The following is a 22,358-nucleotide window of genomic DNA, read 5'->3' as shown; positions in this document are numbered from 1 at the left end:
CATTTAAAAATGTAATTGATTATTCGATTAAATTGTAGTACAAGAGTTGAGCGCTTTTATTTTGAAAGTCAGTGTTGTAGATTTCCGGGTGTTTTCTGTTTTCTTTTAGCCGACTTTCCAAATTTCGGTCAGACTGGCACGTTTAAGCCGGTGCCAGTCAAGATTCGGGGCGGCTTCAGGACACGGGAGGAGCGCCGTGGAACACGATGTACGTCTGACATGGGGGCGAAATGAACAGAGCAGCCCTTTTTTTTCTTTTGTACTCGACATTTGTGGGAAATATTTCACCTAAAAATGACATAAAAAAAGACATAGCCTGATGTGCTATAATATATAGTATAGCTGTAATTGTAATGTGCTTTTTGGACGGATATTTTAAATAATATTTGTGCATACATATAATATAACAAATGACTTTATGGAATCATACACAAGCCTAAACAAAACCATGAAATTTGCACAATTGCAAATAATTTTAGAACATACATATTTGACTACAAGCGCTATAGAAAATGGATTGATGTATTTAATGTTGTTTGCACACTGGTCCCCGTTTCTGAATATTATTCAAGGTTTAGGCAGCAAAGCAAAGTCCACAACCGTTTTCAAGGAAGCCATAATTTATTTACGTAAACACAATGAATTTCCCCTTGATCAGCACACTCCACTTGATTTGGGTTGTGACAAGTGTATCTACCGTATTTGGCAAAAATGATTCAAAGTCTATAAAAGAAGGTCTTACTATTGCCATTCAAGAAAATACATATTTCATCGCTTTGTTAATCCACATCTGGAATGTTGCTTTTTTATTATTATCCTTTTTTGTTTGTGGACCAACCAAAATGCAGCCATGTACATTTACAATATATACAAATTGAAATGATGTGCATTTCAAACTCGGTTATTTTATTCTGCAAGGGTCGAACTTAATATAATGTTAAAAATCAATGCACACATAATCAAAATATATGTTGTGATTAAATGTGATTATTGTTTTCTGGTTGGTATTTTGGTCCCGGGGTCATCTTCATCATTTAGTCTTTTTTTTCTGAAAAGTGCTGTGTGGCCTGACTTAGAAATCCATTATGGTGAGGAGATTGTCACATCACTGTAAAAAATATATCTTGTATTTTTGGGGGCCTAAAACAGCAGACATGATCACTTTAGGTGACTTGCTTTCCTCATGTCTCCTTTTTTCCATCTAAGAAATTCGGGGCGCTAACTAGCATACTGCCAGGCTTCCCGTTCTGCCTCCCTCTGTTGATCATTGTTAATTTTTGTGTGTGTATTTCTCGGGAGGGTTGTGACTGAAGACAAATTGACTTTTTTTGTGTGATTCTGATGACATTCAGTCCTTTTGCACATCATTCAGTCCTGTTTCAATAATGTAGCAGATTGCTGGCTGAATATTCATGAAATGATCTAAAGTCTTCGCATCTAGTGTGAGGAACGTTCACTATACCTGAGACCAGATATGTGATGAGTTTGTGCAGCATGACTACAAATGAAGGTTACACACCAGCAAAAATGGTTTACATCAGTCCCTTCCTCTAGCAGCACACATTTTAGACCTTAACAGGACATATTGTAATATTATGTCAAGTCTATTTGATAATGGTGCACACGCTGCTTTTCACAATCTCAACGGGTGTGGATTGTTTCAAAACAAACAAAGCGTTAAGCACCAGTCTAGCCCATCTTCTTCTGTCGATCCAGAAACTTTTGTCTTCTGTCGGGAGGGATCTCATCTAAACCGATGCCGTGATTTCTTCCCCTGTGAGAGGAAACGGAGCGTGAAAAAATGTATCGGATCGCCAACTAATGTCACACTGTCGCATTTGATAACCGACATATCAAAATTGTCATCTTAACGGGCTCACTGGAATTGCACGTTTGCATTTAAAGCACTCTATGATGCTGCAATGTTGCTTAATGCTTACCCTTGAAGGTCTGGTGGAATTGGCAGGGGTTTCTTGAAATCTTCCCTTCCCACCAACCAGAAGGTGTTCTCAATACCTTTACCCTATTGAACAAAAAAATAATAATCACAACGTAACGTGCAAGCCATGTATTTTTTGGGGGGTTGTTTGTTTTTGCAAGCATTCAGCGAGTTTTATCCAGTTTACCTTCAATTCCGTCATACCCCTGACTTCAATTTTGTATCCCAGCTTCAAGCTGTTAAGGATGTCTACTGTGGTCTGGTTCACGTGTATTCTGTAAGCTACACAACACACACACACAAAATGCAGTTAATATTCATGTAGGTGCAAAACTGAAATCTATTTACGTTTGATATGCGAGATCTGTGTTTTTATCTACTCGGAGGCAGCAGATATTAAAAATTGCCACAATATCGTCGTCGTCATGTCACCATATTTAAAGCAGTTCTGTACATCTGTTAAGGTGAGGTTGTATTCTATTCATGCAGTTCTAGCACCCTCTGGTGGTTAGTTTATTTGTAGTTTAATTTTAATCAGGAGTGTTTTGGCCGCTGTCCAACAAACACCAGCAAATGTTTTTCAACATTTTTGTCAAAAAACATTACTTTTCGCCCGATTCAGCTGAACACTATGGAGAACCAAAAGTGCCAAAATATATATATTTCTTAAATTACTAAATAAGTAAATAAATAAATAAAAGTTCAAATAAAAACAGATATAAAAAATATAATTCAAAAATTTTATTAAAAATATATATATAAATTGTATAAATAAAAATAATCTAATATAAGGAGCCATGCATCCGGAGCTATTTAATAATAATACTATAGGGATGTGTTTAATACTACTTTCTTCAGACCGATACCAGTACGAGTATTCATGCTTGAGTACTCACTGATACCAAGTACCGATACCACTAGTACTTGTGATACCTAAAATTTCAATTAAAACAATGACATATCATTCTGAACAAAGACCATCTTGTCTTTCTGACGCACATGATTCACCAAACAAAAGACTTATTCAATGTGAGATTTTTTTACAGATTTTTTTTGTGCTTTCAGTATCAGTGGCTGGTATCGGCATCCTTCGCTCTGGTTCGACCACGCTTCTCAATCAAAGTCAGCTCACCTGTGACGATAATGAGGACATGTGCCATAGAGTAAGTGGATGCATGGAAAATTAGTAACTGGAGTACAGTAACTCAAAAAATTACAATTTGAATTCTGAATCTTAAAACGTCATGTGTAATGTTGGTGGATGCATTCTTTCCACATAATTCCTTAACACCAATGCATACTTTCAGGGTTTTGGCCCCATCTTGTGGCACCATTACAAAAAGAGCACCAAAATACAGGTGAATTTGCAAATAGGCTTTATGACGCTTTAACACTGAAAAGGAGCGATTCAAATTCCATCATTTTCTCGATGAACATTTTTTTCTAACTGTACAAATTGGAGATTGACCAACAATCTTGTGGTGCATCTGAGAGGTTCCACTAAAAGCAAATTCCAACATGATGTTAAATGTCACAGGATTATCTTTCTGGCCATTTCGGTTGAAAATCCCTGTTGCACTTCATTCCTGGAACATGAAACCGGGCCGCCAGCGCATAACAGTTTATTTACAGTAAAACTTTGAATTGACCTCTAATTCTGTTTATAGTCTTAAGAGATTAGAAAGGACTCGTCACTTAAAGCCCTGTTTAGCCTCAAGCGGCATGCACACACCTGCCCTCAGCCACATGTTAGTCTTAGGGGGTAAAAAAAAATTAAAAAATACAAACTTGCTTTTCTTCTATGTGAATTCATTGAGCATGTGACGATGAGACACTCACGCAACCCGGTGGACTCCATTCGAGATGCTGTGTTGACCGTGTCTCCGAAGAGGCAGTAGCGAGGCATCGTGAGGCCCACAACTCCTGCCACCACTGGGCCTGAAAGCGCACAAAAATGAACAAAAATAATTGACAATTTTTAAAAAAAAACCATTTTCGTTAATGGAATAAAATAAAAATGAAGACTAAGTGAAACTACATTTTACGTTTGTCATCGGAGCAAAAATTTCCTTTTTAATTTTTTTTTATTTAATTCATATCATACCTGAGCTTTGGGGGTTCATTTTAAATGTATTTATTTTGGTACTGCGGTACATTCGTACAGAAGATGGAAGGTCAAACAGGTTTTTTTGCGAATAGTAATTTATTTTATTGCACCCTAATTATTACTCCATATATTTAAAAACAAAAACAAAATAATAATAAAATAATAATAAAATAATACAAACAAAAGTAAAATTAATATTTTTTTTAAATAATAAGAACTAACACAATCTAACCAATTTCCAATTAATTTCAGATCAAAATGTGCTTATTAAAAAATGAAACCTTTACTTTATCACTGGATGAATAGCATTGACTTGGTGGTGGATGTTGTGTGTTAATTGGATGACAGCACCCTAAGTGGATAGTGCTTCACTATTTCAGGAATAAGTTCCAGACGAGGATCAAGGAGGTAAAAATACCTCCTTTACTTAGCAGCTTGTGCTACCTCATGCGTACCGATCTGCAAGAAATTAACTTCACATTTTTTCTATTTTATTTCCCATCCATATACCACAGTATATAACACGTGTTAACAACATAACAATACGTTTTGAAGCATTATTGTAAGATGACCAAATTCGACTTCCTGTTTATTTTCATGGCCGTTGCTCACCGGAGTGCAAGCCAATCCGGATCCGAACTCTTAATTCAGGCATGTGTCTCATCTTGAAAGTGCCGATGCAGTGGAGGATGTCAAGAGACATGTTGGCCATCTCAGCCGCATGACGGTTGCCGTTCCTATTGGGGACTCCGGAGGCCACCATGTACGCATCTCCAATCGTTTCCACCTAAAGACCCCCCAAAATGAAATAAAAAAAACACATTAAATATCAATTATGTATCTCCAGGGATGACCGCTCCGTCCGCACTCACCTTGTACACGTCATGAAGCCCGATGATGGCGTCAAAGAGCGTGTAGAGGTCATTCAGCAGGTCGACCACCTCGATGGGCTCGCTGAGAGCCGAGATGGTGGTGAAGCCTACGATGTCGCTAAAGTAGAGCGTGACCTCGCTGAAGTGTTCGGGTTTCACCGGCTTGCCCGTCTTCAGCGCCTGAGCGACGGACCTGCGGGAAGCAGCATTGTCATCCTCAACCACCTTCCTCACTTTTTCAAGATAGCCAACAGATGTAGCATGAACTGAAGCGCCACAGAATTAGCACCATTTATGCTAGGTATGTTTATCACCTCTTTTTGATTTTGAAATGATTGTATATTTCAAAACACTGCTGTAAATGTCTGGAAAGAAAGAAAGAAGGAAGGAAGGAAAGAAAGAAAGAGAGAGAGAAAGAACGAAAGAAACGTAGCAACTGTGGCTACAGTGCTAATACTAGCTTAGTATTGTTAGCGGTGCTATTTTGTTGACGTTTTAGTAAAGTGAGGTTACATTGCTACCTTGCTAGCAGTTTTAGCATTGGAAACGCACCCTTTTAAGAATTAGTCACCTGTGTAATCATGCCACCTCTCCAAATTTGAACATTTTAGTTTCTTTGATAAAAAGAAACTGTGGATCTGATTGTGTATGAGATAATGCCTCTTTTTTAATCTGTGTACACTACTGATTAAACATATCTGATATTTATAGGATACTAATCAAATGAAATACTTATAAACTAACAATTTTAGCCTCTTTGATACTATATGACACTAATTCTCACGGCTGTAAACCGGTATACACACTGTAACATTAGCTTTAAATTAATTGGACTGTGATAAACTTTCTTTCTTTTTTTTTTGGGCACAGTATTTTTGATATTATATCATCGTGTGGATTCTCGTAGAAATTGAATGGCAACCTTCTGAGATTTAAAGAGGAAGTCAAGTAAAAAACAAACAAATAACTAAATAATTAAATTAAATTAAATTAAATTAAATTAAATTAAATTAAATTAAATTAAATTCAAATATGTTCTGTGTGTCCCCACGAGTCTAAACATAGCATTATGATTAATATTACGTTTGTGGAATATGAATTAAGCAGAAACGTCTATCTGATTGTATCCATGTCAGTGGACTTTTTGCTTTGTGCCGCTATTTGCTTTTAATTGAAAATGAAATCACAGTGCCATGAAAAAATGTCCCCCTGAAATGAATATAAGTGAGTTTATTTTTCTGCTTATTTCAGAAACACAATATTAATCAGTAGACAGTGTTTAGACTAGTGTGGTGTGTTTAGAACATATTGTAAAGAACATTTCTGACTTGACTTCCCGTTAAAAAGACATCCAGGTTGACAAAACAATAGACATTACAAAACAGATAACCATAGCAGAGGTAGATATAGGAAGGAAGAAACCATGCAAAAAACCCAAACATGCCCGTTTTCTTTTTTTATTGCTTGCTTAGTTCTAATCCAAACTGGTTGGGCTGCGTGTACTTTTTAAAATATTTTTGAAATGTTTACAAGAAGACTACAAATATGATTCAAAAGAGCTTCCCTCACGTGTGATGTTGGCGTAACTCACTTGGGCAACATCTGCGCTACCAACTGGTCCGTCTTTTGTCTCTCCACCTCCAACTCTTCCGTCCTCTCCCGGATCAGATCCTCCAAGTTGGACGAGTACTGCTCCAACATGCGCAACATTGAGTCAATGATGTTGGTCTTCTTGCCTTTGGTGATGCTTTTAAACTGTCAAGACAAAATGGAGACAGAGTGACAGCCAGGTACAGTTAGCATGTCCGCCAGATGTAGCTTTTGTGTATTTTCACCTGTTTGAAAATATCATGAAATGTGGGCCTCTTGTCTGGTTCTTCGCTCCAGGCCTGCTTTATGACCTGGATGATGTCCAGGGGGGCCTCGTCTACTGAAACGGTGGGCCGACACAAAGGAGGGGGCTCTTTGACCTTGCTGATAATCTCTGCCAAAACACACAGACAACACGGATATAAACAATAACATGGAGACGCACATGCAGATTGAATGTCTTGCTTTTATATCGTTAATGCGTTATAGTGATGAAAACAAAATGTTGTTTTGCATTTTCAGCCACAGTTGTAATGCTTATCAGTCCTCTAACTGATGTGTGATAATGATGACAAGATTGAAAATAGGCAGTGAACCTCAGTAGGTTACATTCCAGAAGACTTGAAAATACTGTTTCTGTATTATGATGACTTTTGCTTAAAGTGGGAAATAACTTTAAATATTTCTTGACAATAATATGTTATATGTGACCTCACTAGTCTAAACATGACATTCTGATTAATATTACATAAATAAGAGTTACGCAGCGAGATCTAGCCGTTTTTAGCCATCTCAGGAGGCGGCCATTTTGTCAACAGCTCACCAGTTTTCTGAAGCTGAGCTGTGATTGGTTGTTACTTGAGACCTGAGCAACTGTGATGTCATTTTCACTCGACAGCAAGTGGCAAGATGGCCGCCTTCTGATATTGATTAAAAACTGCTGGATTTTGCTGCTTATGCTCATATTCCACTAACACAATATACAGTATTTAGGGTGCATTGAACATATTATTGCCAAGAATTTTTGTTGGGTTGACTTCCCTTTTAAAAAGTAAAATGCAAAGAAAGAAAAACAATTTGCAAATGACTGACATCACGTATCAACTCACCCTTGGGCGGCATGTCCAACATACAAAAAGGTGCAGAGCGGGAAACCACTTCCTGTGCAATGATAGAAAAACTGTAGACGTCTCCCGGAAACGTCCCCTTTTTCCTCAGAGCAAGATTGCGTAGCAGCTCAGGAGCGGTCCAGAACAGATCTTTTGGTTGAGACGGCGATAAAACAAAAACGATGAAAGTTATATATTGTAGGGAAAAGGAAATGGAAGACCTAACGTGAACTCACCCTCGGGCTTTTCGTCCTCTAAGGTGATGCTTTGGGCACTGAGAAGTTCATTGAAGCCATAATCGGTCACCTTCAGCACAAAGCGTCCGTCCACTACGCAATTCCTGGATTTGAGGCGCCCATGAAGGATTCCTCGATTGTGCAGGTACTTCATTCCCTGTTGAGACATGACCAGTGAGTCCACTACACACACACACACATACACACAAGTGTGTGTTTCTATTCCTCCTCTACCCTGATAAGATCCATCAGCAGGGACGACTTGAACATCCAGTCCAGCCGCACGTCCTCGTTGGTGAGCAGGTCCTCCAAGCTGCCTCTGGAGCAGTGTTCCGTCACCACTCCGAAAATGCCGCAGTCGTAGAATAGTCCCAGGAACAGATTGAGATTCTCATGCCTCATGTCTCGGAGCTGCAAGAATTAGCCACACAATTGGAACGCGACGCAAAAAGCATTCCCGTGCAGGACTTCCTTCTCATCCCTTCAAACACTGACCTTGATGAAGACCGACTCGGTGCTGCTATTGACGCTCGATACAGCTCCAGGCGGGCCTTTCTTCAACCAAACCCAGTCGCCCTGAGATATACAGAAAACAACAGAAAATAATAATAATAAATAAAAAGATAAATAAGCAAAACATTTTTAAAAAAATTACATTTTTTTTCCCCCCAACTCACCTCAAATACAGCAACATTGGAGTTGTCTGGTGTAGAGGCCAAATAGCTGCGACCGGACACGGAGTGGTGAGGTGTTTTCATATCCAGCTGACTTCTCATGATGCTTTCATCATTCAGCTTCTGCTCTCAACATAGCACAACAAATAAGCAGATTACCTTAACTAAAGTATCGGTACATTTTAATACTTTATCAATGAGAAAATGCTAGAGAAGATTTGGGAGGGTATGAATTATATACTGTTTCAAAAGTCGCTTTACACTTCCCGTTTTCGATTTCAGTTCTCATTCGGACAGACTTGAGGCCATCAGCAATTGACAGTGAAGAGGGTCTTCTGCCTAGATTTAGTCATAACTGTTTTAATTTTCCTTATTTCCTCAGTAAAGCTTTGTGAGTGTTATCGCAATTTCTGCCAAGTGTGGTACCGCCCTTCAAAATAGTATAAGAAAGTTGTAAGTGTCTGTAATCGGGGCACTTGCGAGAGGCTGCCACCATTGTCTGGGAACTCGCTTGTGCCCGGAATATTCTGTAGAAATAAAAGCTTCGAAGTGACTGTTCATCGATCTCCAGCCTGTATTCGGATAACCAACATTCTCACTACCCGAAAGAAAACGAACACGCGAAGAAAAATATTATTTTCTTCAACAAATGCTTATGTATTGCAGTTTTTCTATACATGAAGAAGTTCGGCGCCGATTTGAGAAGCTCGATGGCTGACGCACTGCTTCAAAGTGTAGCACATTTTACACTATCCATAGAAAGTGTCAGGTTTTGCTCAACAACCTGAAGTCGATACGGGTAAAGCTTACTCGCCCACTGGAGCAGCTGCTAAATGGAACTTTTGTTGATGTTGAGTTTCAGTGCAGCCATAGCGATAGACTTTCCTTGGATTAGCGCGAATGCCTCCTCTAGGAGTTCAGTGTTTTTATCAGTGGTGGTAGATAGCGGAATTTTAGCGCACGTTGAAGCCTTGTGACAGCTATAAAGCTTCTCAAACTGGTGCTGAACTGCAATCAGGGTCAAAAACAGTTTTTGCTAGGTGGCAATTTTGCAACACTGCTCCAAAAACTCAGAAAAACGCCAGAGCCTCAGTTGTCAAATGTTGATAGACTCACGTCTGTCCAGAGGCGGAGAACCCGGGTCCGGATAGTAAAGGTGCTTCTAAACGAGCTCGTTACCTGCCATGTGAGTAGAAACATCTTCGGCTAAAGCTAATCTGTGGAAAAGTTTTGACTTTCTGGACCTGAATTTACCACCTCTGTGTCCGTCTTAATGATAAATCTGCTTAGCTAAAACTGTTTTACTAAAATTGTTTTCTGGAGTTAACATTTAGAACGAGACACCGAAGCCCCTTGTTCAGTACACAGTTTGGAGGTCGGCTTTCCACTTCAAAACCGAGTTAAATGACAAAAACCACAGGGCACGCATCATTTCCCACGGAATGAGACAAACTAACGACAACGGATGAGAAACGTTCTGGAATCCGATGATGTAGCATCCTAAGCTAAGGCGATGCTATAGCTATCCTCAAATCCTAAAAATAAAAGTCACTCAGCAACTAGTTAGAAACAAAACAAACCAAACCAAACCAAAAGCCGCCAAAATCGCGCGAGAACTGACCCTTCGACTGATTTGAGTGTTAATGAAGACCAAGTCATCCAGACTCAGGAGTACTTTGGTGGATCCGCCACTGTCTCCAAAAGTGAAGCCCACTCGGCCGCTCCTCCTGGATGAAAAATACATTGTATCAACCATACAAACATTGGATAAAGAAAAGTTTTCCACTACATACTTGAAATGAATGAAGATGTTTATGGCACCAGCAAGCACCATAGCAAAGAGAAGGAAAAAGAAGATGGCCGTGTAATCCATTCCTGTAGGACGACAAAAGGTTCACTGTGGCGGACTGCGAGTTTCTTGCGAAAGACGGCGTCACTCACCTCCACTGCAGGCAAAATACGGACTAAACCAACAACTGGAGTCCGTGTAGGGGGTACTGCCGGCAAAATGGATCGACCGACCAAGATATTTCAACCCTCCGATCCTGCCGTCCGTGTGCGCAGCCTCCAGAACGTGAGTGGAGTACAGCGAGTTTCCCATCCCGCTGTAGTCCAGCACCACGTAGCGGGCCTGCATGCCTTCGCCGTCCCGACCCGCCCTCAAGTGCTGATTGAAGCCCTCGAACTCGAAGCCGCCCTCGCTGGCGCCGAGGATCTCGCCCGTCACCCATCGGCCGCCGTTGGCACGGGCCTGCTCAGCTGCCATGGCTATGTAATACATCATGTTGTAGATGGAGCCGAAGAACGGAGAAACCTAGAAAAAGGAGACGGATGCCGATTATGTGCTAACGTGAGCGGGGAAAGCGCTTCCTGAAAGTCATGCGTGATCTGAGCGGATGTTCTCACGTGTTCTGCCAAGGTGCTGCTGCGGATTTCGTAGCCGTCCTGGGCCTCTTTGTAGGCCTGGTAAAAATTGCGCTCTCCGGAGTCGATGGTGATGGTGAGGACTCCGTCGTAGGCTTTCCTCAGTTTGGTGTCATTGCCCAGCTTGTAGTAGAACGCCTCGTCGTACGGAAGTGAGTAGAGCAGCGTGTCGTAGGGGATGAAAATGTAGCCGCGGTCGATCATTCGCATGGCTAAAGCCGATATCAAAAGTTCGTACTGGGATTGGCCGCCGATCAGGACGGAAGGCATGCACATAATGATCACTGTGAAGATAAAACCGGATCGTTGGCATGTTATCAAGATTGAGGTTTTGGTTGTATATAGGGGTGTCACACGATAAAAAATTTTTTTATCGTAATTAATCGCATGACTTCTTATCTGTCCTAAATAAATAAAGTTTTCGTATTCTTGTTATCATAACAGTGTAAAAAATAGAAAAATGGGTGCATCTTTTAGTCATTGATACAGTAATTTCATAATAATTCATAAAATTTAGTTTAAATTAAAAAGAGGTAAAAAAAAAAGTGTGATATGGATTTGTGTTGAGGTCATTTTTCTGCCACTAGATGGCATAAGAGCATTAGTAAGCAGACAGCTCAGTGTATTTTTCTTTTCATATCAAGATCTATTGAATCTTTAACATGAAAGAACTTGTGAAATTCTGCACATTCTTAAAATTGTAAACTACAACTTGAGTCCAGTCTCCACAAATATATCCCTTATTATTAAATTTATTACTGCTAAATTTTCATGTGGAGGCGTCTGCTGCGTACCTTCTTTCCAAGTAATGGGCGGCAATTAATCTTGCGTTAAAAAAAATGGAGTGGCATTAAAGGAACTTTAAATGAACTCAAAATGAACACACTGATTTTGACACCCCTAGTTGTGAAGCACCGCAGCTCACCTCTAACCCGATCTGTTTCCCGAACTTTTGTCAAGGCCTTCCTCGGCCCGTCCTTGCCCGCCTCCATGGTCACGACAGGGTTGACGGGCAGGCCCAAAGCCCTCAGAGACGAAGCCAGCTCGTACCCGGTGGCCTCCCAGATGTCGCTCTCCTCCGAGATGATCGCCACGTGGGCCCAGCGGAAGAAGCGCAGCACTGTGAAAAGGACGCGCGAAGACAACGGCTGTGGGCGGAGGAAAGTGGGATACATCCCTCCTTCCCCCATCTTTGGTTTCAGGCAACTCCAGGAGAGAATTCCGACATCCCACTCTTTAGCGTACAAAGCAGCCGAAGAGCAGTACCCCGGGTTGGCCGGGCCCAGGAAGGCCGAGCCGTATCCTTCCAGCTCGGCGAAACGAGCCATGGCGCGGGACGACTTGCAGTCCTCGTTTATCAGCGTGTAGTCGTACCAGTAGCCTTTGTTGAGGTGGGGGTCCTTGTTGATGCGCGCAGTGGCCAGGCGGGCCGCCGTGTCCGGCAGGGCTTTGGAGTAAAAGGGGTCACAAGTCCAGGGTCCGACCAGAGCCACCTTGAATGTGGTCGCCCAGGCTTGACATGGTAGGGATGAGATTAGGAGTAACGGCATTAGGAGCCGACTTGCCCAGCAGCTCGGAAAACGCCGCAGCGGGGACGATGGCAACTGCGGTTTTAATAACGAAGACAATGTGGACGAGGAACGGAAGACACGACCAGCTACGTCACTGTTTGTCCACGTGTGTCTTTTTCTCCTGGGTTCGAACGAGTCATGCTGCCATCGAGGGTGGTAGGACAGATTGTGCAGGAAGCGAGGGTCTCTGTGACTTGCCATTCCTTCGCACGGTTACTATGACGTAGAAGATGGGGAGAGTGGCTTGGTGGTGTGACGGTGGGTGGCGGGAACCTCTCCCTTGGCACTCAGCGGGTCCTTGAGTCCTAAGATGGACCGATGTCCACAACACTCCGAGCCATCACTGCCTCCAGGTGAGAGGAAAATATGTGGGGAGAGATAAATATATATGTATTGTTAAAAAAAGATATCATATTTTAAGGATTTCTCGAAGACCAGATTTGGGGTCAGCAACATTTACTGTTAAGAGCCATTTTAGGCCAAAGAAATAAAATTTTCGTCTGGAGTCGCAAAACATTTGAACATTGTGATGAACGAAACAGAGTCTTATCTTATTGTAATGTGCTGAGGGCCCCAGAGCTAATTAGAATTACACCATAACAAAAAAATTATAAAAATGCAGCATCCAATACATAGAGATTCATTTTCTTTTACCGTACATTTGTGGATTTTTTTCATTTTTCATACTTCGTTTTTCATGCATTTTTTAGACTTTTCTGTCAAATTTCTGACAATTTTATGGACATATGGTCATTTTCTGCCTCTCTTCTTCCTTTTTGAACTTTTTTTTCTTCTGTTTTTTTGCTACAAATTTTCTGTCATTTTGGGCAATTTTGTGGATATTTTATGGTCATTTTCTGAATTTTTTCCTCTTGTTTTTGGACATTTTATGACAAGGTAGGGATGAGATTAGGAGTAAGGGCATTAGCAGCCGATTTTCCCAGCACGGTTGTTGTAAATAGTTGTGACTTAAGCTTAATTTGATCAAACCAAGGTCAACTGCAAATTTGTCTTAACCTGATTCTTATAGGATACATTTAGAAATATTCCCAGTCGTTGTGACAGTTCAATAAAATTAAAAACTTACCTGGATTGGTTCTCTTTAAAGAGGATCCATGTCAATGTTGCATAGCATCCAAATTCCAGCTTGTTTCCAGTTATGGTGACAAATGTCATAAGTCATTCATGAGAATAACAAACAAACTCCTAAAAAATCTTCTTTCAAGTTGAAGTTCCACAGTCACATCTCAATATCTCCATTTGTTAAATCTCTCATCGCTTGTTGCTCTCCCAGCCTGGGACTGGGACCCTCCCCAAACCTCAGATGATGCATGACAACAAGAGCAAATTAAAAATAATAATAATACATTTAAAAAAAAAAAAGAAAAGAAAGGAGGCGGGGAAACTGCTAGGACAAGATAACAGGTAAAAGAAAATGGAAAGGAGCGGGGAGGACATTCAAGATGTGACTTCTCAGCCGTCTTTATCTTTTAATCCATACTAGTGTGGGGAGAGTGAGTGCGGGGAGGGCTCAAGGAGATGAGGGGAAAGTTGGGACATACACGGGCCATGGACGGGGTTCCCACTCCGACCGGGAAATTGTCATCATAGCATAACCCCACATATACAAAATGATTCACATGATACAATCAAGTCTACTACTGCTGGATGTTGAATTGCGTTTAGTAGCATATTATCTGTATCTTGATTTTCTGTATTTCTTGTGCTCAGTAGGGTCAAGGGTGACCTGGAGCCTAACCCAGCTCACAATGAACACTATCATCATATTATTGCAATTAAACCCAAGCAAGTATAGGGAGAAGGTACAAACTCCACACAGTAAGAAATTCGAACCTCAGCTGTATTGCGGATGTGCTAACCGCTAGCCTACTCTGCACATTTTAGATTTGATTATGGGGTTATAATAGTTTGGGATTTTTCATTAGAATTTTTTTACATTTTGACATTTATTTTTTTTAATTCAGTCAGTTTTAATACATTTTTCAAGTAGGTTTGTTAGCTTTTAATAATTGTTATTTTTTTATTTATTTTTTAGAAAATGCTTTGATTTTTTTTTTTTTTTTAAGGTTTAGTTATATATTTATATGTATATATATGGGGTATAGTTGCCAAGAACAAAAACAAAAGCTCACTAGTGTATACTAAAGTAAACGACAATTGTCAAATGGCCTTTGACCTTCCTTCTGTATGGACGAACAGCAATACCAAAATGGATGCATTTAAAATGAAGCCTCTGGCCAATAGATTCAGGCTGGATTTGGGTTCGAATTTCCCGCTCTCTGTCTGCGGCTGTGACTCATGTATGCATTGTGTACTTGAAGAAGGGAGTGTGCAGTTTTATTTTTTGGCCACAGGTGGCAGTAGCGATTCGAAATTTCAATTTTCTGCCTTCAGCCGTTTGATATTGCATTTGTGGAACATGAGTTGGACAGCTGAGCCATGAGCAACTGTGATGTCATTTTTGGTTGACAGCAAGTGGCAAAATGGCCGCCCTCTGAGTTGACACGATATTAATCAGAATGCCGTGTTTAATCTAGTAGTGGTGCACACAACATATAGTAAAAAAATCTGTATAAATCTTTGGGTTGATTTCCCTTTTAATTGACAAAGATGAAAACAAAGGATATTTTAGTTATCATTTTAGATAGTTATAGGAATGTAAGATGGAGTTTCAGTTAGTTTTAATAAAAAAATAAAATAATTCTATTTTATTTTGTTAACAAAAAGTTTTTGTTCACTATGGTAACAAACAAATCAGATTCAAACCCCCAACCTCAGAATTTGACCATAAATCAATCCACAAATTACACGTTTACGAAAGGCATTAGTGGCAAAGCTAAATCTGAGCATCTTCCACATGGCAGTGCCACCACAGGCTCAAGTGCCGTATGATCTGGAGGTGATGGCTGAAAATAACCTGCCCTGCGCTAAGCTACTCCGAGTCTGCCGTGACTCTTCTCTCCGGTTTACAACAGCTGGAAATGACCCCCCATGGGAGCAAACTCCCCATTTTGAGTGTAAAACATCCCTAAAATCAGGCATACCACATATTCAAAATGGCTCCATTGTGGAACTCGACATCTTATGGCTCCACCTCCACACGAAAGTGCGATGATGTGTTTGTCCCGACTCGCACACTGATAGCTGCCTGGCTGCAGTAATCAGATTAGTCCGGGGAGGCTGTGCTAAACTCATCTTGCGGCCCGCAAGCCTCTTAGCGACATGGCTAACGGCACTGACGGAGAGCCCGGCCAAGTAAAGTCGGCCACGCTCAGCAAAGGAGCAGCTTGTGCCAAAGATGAGGAGGCAGCAATGGCAGCGTTCAGCACTTCTGAACTCGGCATAACCTCTGAACTTTGGCAGAAATTGTTGCCCTCCAACAAATCGTATTCCTCTTTGAGATTGGATTGACCATTTGTGGTACAGTGTCAAATTTCTAAGAACATCCCACCAGGAATTCTTTATTCTATGAGAAAGCTTCTTGCCACCAGGAATTAATCAAACCCTGTAGGAGGAGCCAAAGAGTGGCTTAGACATTTGCCTTCACATTGACCTCACTTAATTGCTCAAGTCAATTAAGATAGGCACCTTGCATGTCTTCCCAGGATAACTTCAAAATGGCCCTGGATGTCCTTGTTTCTTGTATGTGAATGTCCCTCTATGTGTCTCTTTGTTTCTTTTAAATTTTTAGTTTCATCAATGACTTTGTAAAGTCTTACTTATATAAGTATGATTTTTTTTTTTTTTTAAATAAACTCAAACTCAATAGTCTGAAAGCAGGATTAAACCTGAGTTAATTAGAAGATAATACTAACAGTGTGTTGTATTGGGATGTTTTTCAACTTAATGCTTATTTCTGTTTGGCATTTGGCTTGGGACAAACCTTAAGTAAACTTTTAATAATGTACGGCAAATTAGATCTCCGCCGTCATCTTCAGTCCTGTCTAAATTCAGGGCTAGCTGTGGCTCCCTCTAGTGGCTGGCAGGGTTGAACTGTACTTTAGGCCTTTTCTGAGCATCCCAGCGAAAAAAATACAAATACATTTAAATGTCACCACGAAAAAAAAATTATTTTCTTTCTGGCATGAGATTTTTGAGCTACGAGCCATTCATTGCTCTTTTCTTTTTGTTCTTTTTTTTTTTTTGCTTTGACTGGATTTATTAATTATGTAACTAATGAAAATATTTGGAAAAAAACAATAAAGAGGCTACAAGCTACCAGTTGAAGCTAACTGTCAAACTAACTTTGTGCATTGAATACAACCACATAACTTTGCTTTAGAAAAGTCAGTTTAGCTTAATGCTAACAAACAATGCTAATGAAGTGTTATAACTTGTAAACAATAGATATTTGAACGTACACATTGTGGCATGACGTGGACAGATAATACAATAAGGCTCCATTTTGAACGCTAATTAAAAAAAAAAAAAAGTCTAAATGTGGAAGACCTCCAATGGAAAAGCATGTCAGCAAAACTGAACGTCTCCTGCTGAATTTAGCGATGGAGCATATATCCCAGCTGACTTTGGCCGCATGTTAAGATTTCCAAATGAACACGCCACGGATTGTTACATGAACCCACGGTGCGAATTAGTGAACCACTACACATCAGTGGCTGTGTGCACAAACAACACAAAACGCTTGTACCCGCAAAAGGTTGAACAGAGGCGATTGGGCTTGTTCTTGTTTGTCGGACACGTTTTAGCTTTAATCCAAAAGGCTTCTTTAGTTCTCAATTTTTAGGTGTGGCTTTAGAAGTGAAGAAGCTTTTTGGATTAAAGGTCAAACGTCTTCAACAAACAAGAACGAGTGCAGTCGCCCCGATTGAACCTTTGTGGATTACCATGACCTGGATGACTGACAATCTACACTGACATACAAGATATTGATTAAAAACAAGCTAACATGCTAACGGAAACATCCTTAAAAGCCCCCAAGACAGACTAAACATCTAAACTTACTCAGAAAGGCTTTTTCTCTACTTTTTTCCCACAAACATTATCAGGCTAACATTTAATCAGGAGCATTGTTAGTTTATCAATGTACGAGCGTTGCTTCATATGAACTTGGCAGATTGTAACTCTGGTACAATTGTATCACACATTCTCAACATTGCGATGTAAAACTGTGCGTTTCACACGCAGTATTGGATTTAGGCAGCCGGTTTTGTGTCGTCTGCCTACCTGATAAGCGCTAAAGAAAATGGCTGGACGTACGTTTTGTTAATGAGGTAAACGAAACGTCTTCTCCAATCTGTTGTGATTAGATTGCCACTGTGGATTTTATTGGACGTGAAGCTCAGCGGCTCAATTTGATGATGTCATTGTTATGTCGCACGGCTATCTCTTACATTTGCTTTTTCACAACAAATGTTCAGCGTGGTGATTAAAAACTGAAATTGCATCATGGGAAGGAGGAACTATCCTCAACATTGAATAATCTAGTTCATTTGAATCTATTTTGTGCACTTGTATTTTGTTATTTATATATATCGACTGAATCCTTACATATATTTGAATTGTTTTCTTCCTGATGTGTTTCCTTAACATATTAAAATACATGCAAGATAATGACACACATGGTAAGAGGTGGAGCAATAAGGGAGGAGCACAGGTTATCATGGAACATAAATACTTGGACTTAGAATTAGACTGTGCCAAAATGTCTTTGACTGACGCCCTGGTCATTATTGGTGGATTCACATTCGTGTTCTACTCGATAAAAGCAGCCTGGAAATGCTACTGCGGATTCAAAGAGTTTATTTTATCGGAGTTTTGGCAAGTGGATCTCAGGACTTACGGGCAATGGGCAGGTAAAGTTCACATTTGTTAACATTTTTGTTTGTAAAATTAAAGGAACTTTTGGTAGATTTGGTAGAATCTTTGTTTGTCTTTTTTCTCTTGGAAGGTAAGAAAAATAAAGTTAGACAATGGAGTAATCACTTTCACTAAAAAAAAAATCATCACAGAAGAGGAAAGAAAATGTTTTTTTTTTTAGTCTAAAAACATCGGTCTTGATTTCTCTTGCAGTTGTCACGGGAGCCACATCTGGCATTGGTAAAGCATACGCCGTGGAGGTGAGGCTTTGAAAATCCTGCAAAATTCTTCACGTAAAGAAAAAGCAGCGGCGGTGGCTCTCGTGTTTTGATTTCATTATGCGTGTGCGTGTGCGTGTGCGTGTGCGTTCTTGCCTGCAGCTGGCTCAAAGAGGCTTGGATATCGTTTTAGTAAGCAGATGTGACGAGAAGCTTCGACAGGTGGCTAAAGAGATCGGTGAGCAACAAACAGCAACAATTAGCATGTTTATGACATCCTTCAAATATTATTCTGGAAGAAAAAAAAAACATCAAATGTGTCAAATATGTACAAACATAATGTTTTTTTTTTTTGTCTCTTCAGAGGGTCACTACGGTCGAAAGACGCACACCATCCGAGTGGACTTCACACACGGCCATAATATTTACCCTCTTATAGCCAAGCAACTACAAGGTCTGGAGATTGGAATTCTGGGTAAGTGGACATGTAGCATGTTAGGAATAATTTCCTGAAAATCTAATAATCAAAAATGAAATAAACCCCAATAATGTAATCATCTTACCAATAATGTAATAATAATAATTTTTAAAAAAAAAATCCTGATACTGATGCAGCCATATTGGAGACTTATTACATTTTCAGGTGAGGCTTTTATTAAAATAAAAAAAATTGACAAATAATGTCATATAAATGTTCATATTCAGTCCAAAGTTCTACATTTTGTGTTTTGAGAGTTAGACTCTTATATACATTCACTCAAAAATTGTAGTGTTAAAAATTTTGGTGTTAAACGTTTCAGAATTGATTTAAACCCCAAAAGTGTTTAAAAAATTATTATTATTATTTTTTTTTTATCAAAGTAAGCTCCGCCCACTTGATTAGAACTGCTCTGCTGCAAAGACTTCTGGGATATGATTTACAGTAATATGTCGCTGGCGTCGGGCCGAAACCCTGTAGCTCCAAAATAGCAGCCATCTTGGTTAAAAGCACCCCAAATTCTCGCACCCGCACCAATCCAGCCAAGTGGCTCACTTGGACAAAACATTAGGTACACCCTTGACGTAACAAAAATAAACGGTCAATAAATATGCTTGTTTATATCTGTTGCAGTTAACAACGTGGCAATGTGCTACTCTGACGATTTTGCCTCATTCCTGGAAATTCCAGATGCTGAACAGGTTCGTTTTTTAATTATTTTATCACAAATGAAACATCTTTCGGTTGTTGTTGTTGACACTTATTTTCTCTGTTTTGTTGTTACCAGAAAATCACGGAGATTCTGGACTGTAACACGCTGTCTGTTGCTCAAGTAAGATCACGTGATGATAAAACGAGCCATGTTAGGGTTATCTGTACATTACAGTTGGTCTCGTTTGTTTGTTTTTCTCTCAGACGACAAGATTAGTTCTGCCCGGCATGCTTGCAAGGTATGCTAATGATGACGTCACACGTTGAATAGAATTCACTGCAGGATTACGAATCGTTTCATGGTTGCTTCTCACGTCCGTTGCAGAAGGACGGGAGTGATCATCAACATTTCCTCGCAAGTGGGAATCCATCCGCAGCCTCTGCTGGCCCTTTACTCCGCCACCAAGGTACGCGCCATTGCCCTGCGAGTGTGGCATCAACTTAAATCTTTTTTTATTTTATTTTTTATTTCGCACCTTCAAGCTCATCTGCGATTTGTTTTTATTGCAGGCGTTTGTCATGTATTTCAGTCAGTGTCTGCATGCTGAGTACAAGGCGAAGGGGATTACGGTCCAGGTAAGCAAATCCCATCCATTTGCACTTTTTTATAAGCACTACTTTTGTCTAAATGAAGCTCCTCAATTAACTTCAAATTGGTTCCTTTCTCAAAAATGGAGGCAAAATATTGCCTGAAAGATGCTTCTCAACTCAATTCAACAATAGTTTCTTGGCAATAGTATGCCACAAGATGGCGTCAAATAACTACTTATTGTCTAAATGATGCACTTAAACTCTCTTTAACATAATCCTTTGGCACTAAGATGTTTTTTTTTTCTCAAAATGAAGCTCTTCAACCCATTTCAATATTTGTTCCTTGACACCAAGATACCAAAAGATGAAAGACAAAACACTACTTTTGTCTAAAAGATGCTCTTTAACTCACTTAAGCATAGCTCCTTGGCACAAATATGACACAAGATGGCGGCAAAGAACTACATCTGTCCTAAAATTAAGCTTTTCAAGTCATTTCAACATATATTCTTTGGCACCAAGATGCCACAAGACAGCAGCAAAGCACTAATTTTGTCCAAAAGATGCTTCGCAACTCATTTCAGCGTAGCTCCTTGGCACCAATATGACACAAAATGGCGGCAAATAACTAATTTTGTCTAAAGTAAGCTCTTGAAGTCTCTTCAACATAATATTCCTTGGCACCAGGATGCCACAAGACAGCAGCAAAGCACTAATTTTGTCCAAAAGATGTTTTGCAACTCATTTCACCATAGCTCCTTGACACCAATATGACACAAAATGGCGGCAAATAACTAATGTCCTAAATTAAGCTCTTGAAGCCACTTCAACATAATAATCCTTGGCACCAGGATGCCACAAGACAGCAGCAATGCACTACTTTTGTCTAAATGAAGCTCTGCAACTTAGTTCCTTGACACCAAAATGCCAAAAGATGAAAGGCAAAAACACAATTTTTGTCTGAAAGATGCTCCTCAACTGACTTCAGCGTGGCACCAATATGACACAAGATGGTGACAAAGAACTACCTTTATCTAAAGTAAGTTCTTCACTTCAAAATATTTCTTGGCACCAGGTTGCAATGCGCTACTTTTGTCTAAAAGGAGCTCTTCAGCCTAGTTCGACATAGTTTCTTTTGCACCAATATGACACAAAATGGTGTCAAATAACTACTTTTATCTAAATCCAGATCGTCATCTCACTTCAACATAATTCCACAAGACAGCAGCAATGCACTGCTTTTGTGTAAATGAAACTCTCCATTTAGTTCAACATAGATGCTTGGCAGCAAAATTTCACAAGATGGGGGCTACTTTTGTCTAAATTTAGCTGCTCAACTCCATTTGAATTCCTTAGCACCTTGGCTCGACTTGCAAACGGGTGAATCCATGAGTTGAAAATATGCAGGACAAGCAACTACTATATTTATCTCCCAATAACAACACTGTAGTTTTCACGCTATCGACGCACATAAGGATCATCTCCCCCCTCTTTTCCCACAGTGCGTCGTGCCCTTCCTGGTTTCCACCAACATGAACAGAATGAAAAGCAGCGGCTGCGTGAAGAGCGCCGCAGCTTTCGCCCGAGAGGCCTTGAACACCGTGGGTTACTCCAACTACACCAGCGGCTGTCTGTTACACGCACTGCAGGTCAGCATCACTAGCACAAAAATATAATCACCCCCTGCAAAAATATTCATGATTGCGTTTGTCATCCTGGTGCAGAGCTTTGCTATCGGCGTACTCATGCCCGACTGTCTGCGTATGTCCTCGTTCCTCGTGGCCAAGCTGCACGACACAGCACACCAGAGAAAAGTCCAAAGAGGAGAAGTGTGCAAAGAAGTTCATACAGATTCATAAAAGGAATAAACATTGCACTCTTGACTGCACTTTACAATAGATTTTTTTTTTTTACAATACAAATGTTTTTAGAGGCTCACTGACTAGTGAGTGTAAACTGAAATATAAGTTACAAATGCACACATGTGTTTAGATTCATTTTTCGGGCGGCAATAAAAAAAAAATGTTTTTACGATAATTGAATCTTGTACATTAGTTACT

General features: G+C 40.1%; 2 protein-coding genes across 3 annotated transcripts; one reads left to right on the top strand and one right to left on the bottom strand.

Moving 5' to 3' along the window:
- Nucleotides 1-608: 608 nt before the first annotated feature.
- gucy2d (guanylate cyclase 2D, retinal) lies at nucleotides 609-14,003 on the bottom strand. Of its 2 annotated transcripts, none has more exons than XM_077547162.1 (19): nucleotides 13,610-14,003; nucleotides 11,877-12,869; nucleotides 10,934-11,235; nucleotides 10,469-10,841; nucleotides 10,321-10,402; nucleotides 10,149-10,254; nucleotides 8,531-8,650; nucleotides 8,349-8,429; nucleotides 8,088-8,264; nucleotides 7,854-8,010; nucleotides 7,618-7,767; nucleotides 6,754-6,902; nucleotides 6,510-6,673; nucleotides 4,919-5,111; nucleotides 4,659-4,833; nucleotides 3,779-3,877; nucleotides 2,127-2,221; nucleotides 1,941-2,023; nucleotides 609-1,774 (listed from the first exon to the last, which is right to left on the bottom strand). In XM_077547162.1, exons 2-19 carry the CDS (start codon nucleotides 12,721-12,723, stop codon nucleotides 1,690-1,692), a joined length of 3,438 nt encoding a protein of 1,145 aa, XP_077403288.1. In that variant the 5' UTR covers nucleotides 12,724-12,869; nucleotides 13,610-14,003; the 3' UTR covers nucleotides 609-1,689. The 2 variants fall into 2 exon arrangements, with proteins under 2 accessions (XP_077403288.1, XP_077403289.1); XM_077547163.1 differs by having other exon boundaries at nucleotides 11,877-12,865.
- Nucleotides 14,004-18,205: 4,202 nt separating this feature from the next.
- On the top strand, nucleotides 18,206-22,335 carry hsd20b2 (hydroxysteroid (20-beta) dehydrogenase 2). Its single transcript, XM_077547281.1, has 11 exons — nucleotides 18,206-18,356; nucleotides 18,574-18,620; nucleotides 18,741-18,816; nucleotides 18,943-19,053; nucleotides 19,690-19,757; nucleotides 19,844-19,888; nucleotides 19,972-20,006; nucleotides 20,093-20,174; nucleotides 20,278-20,343; nucleotides 21,801-21,947; nucleotides 22,023-22,335. The coding sequence occupies exons 1-11, from the start codon at nucleotides 18,206-18,208 to the stop codon at nucleotides 22,155-22,157; spliced, it is 963 nt and encodes a 320-aa protein (XP_077403407.1). The 3' UTR covers nucleotides 22,158-22,335.
- Nucleotides 22,336-22,358: the final 23 nt, after the last annotated feature.

Source organism: Vanacampus margaritifer, chromosome 16 (assembly GCF_051991255.1).
Source record: "Vanacampus margaritifer isolate UIUO_Vmar chromosome 16, RoL_Vmar_1.0, whole genome shotgun sequence".
Lineage (NCBI taxonomy): Eukaryota > Metazoa > Chordata > Actinopteri > Syngnathiformes > Syngnathidae > Vanacampus > Vanacampus margaritifer.
This window is presented reverse-complemented; position numbering and strand designations above follow the sequence as displayed.

Excerpts from the sequence above, each read along its gene's own strand:
- hsd20b2 (XM_077547281.1), top strand. The coding sequence starts at position 18,206 with ATGTCTTTGACTGACGCCCTGGTCATTATTGGTGGATTCACATTCGTG. Across the intron at positions 18,621-18,740 it reads GTAAAGCATACGCCGTGGAG|CTGGCTCAAAGAGGCTTGGA; the intron begins GTGAGGCTTTGA and ends TCTTGCCTGCAG. Across the intron at positions 20,344-21,800 it reads CGAAGGGGATTACGGTCCAG|TGCGTCGTGCCCTTCCTGGT; the intron begins GTAAGCAAATCC and ends CTTTTCCCACAG.
- gucy2d (XM_077547162.1), bottom strand. The coding sequence starts at position 12,723 with ATGGCAAGTCACAGAGACCCTCGCTTCCTGCACAATCTGTCCTACCAC. Across the intron at positions 10,255-10,320 it reads AACATCTTCATTCATTTCAA|GAGGAGCGGCCGAGTGGGCT; the intron begins GTATGTAGTGGA and ends TTTTTCATCCAG. Across the intron at positions 3,878-4,658 it reads CCGGATTGGCTTGCACTCCG|GCCCAGTGGTGGCAGGAGTT; the intron begins GTGAGCAACGGC and ends GTGCGCTTTCAG.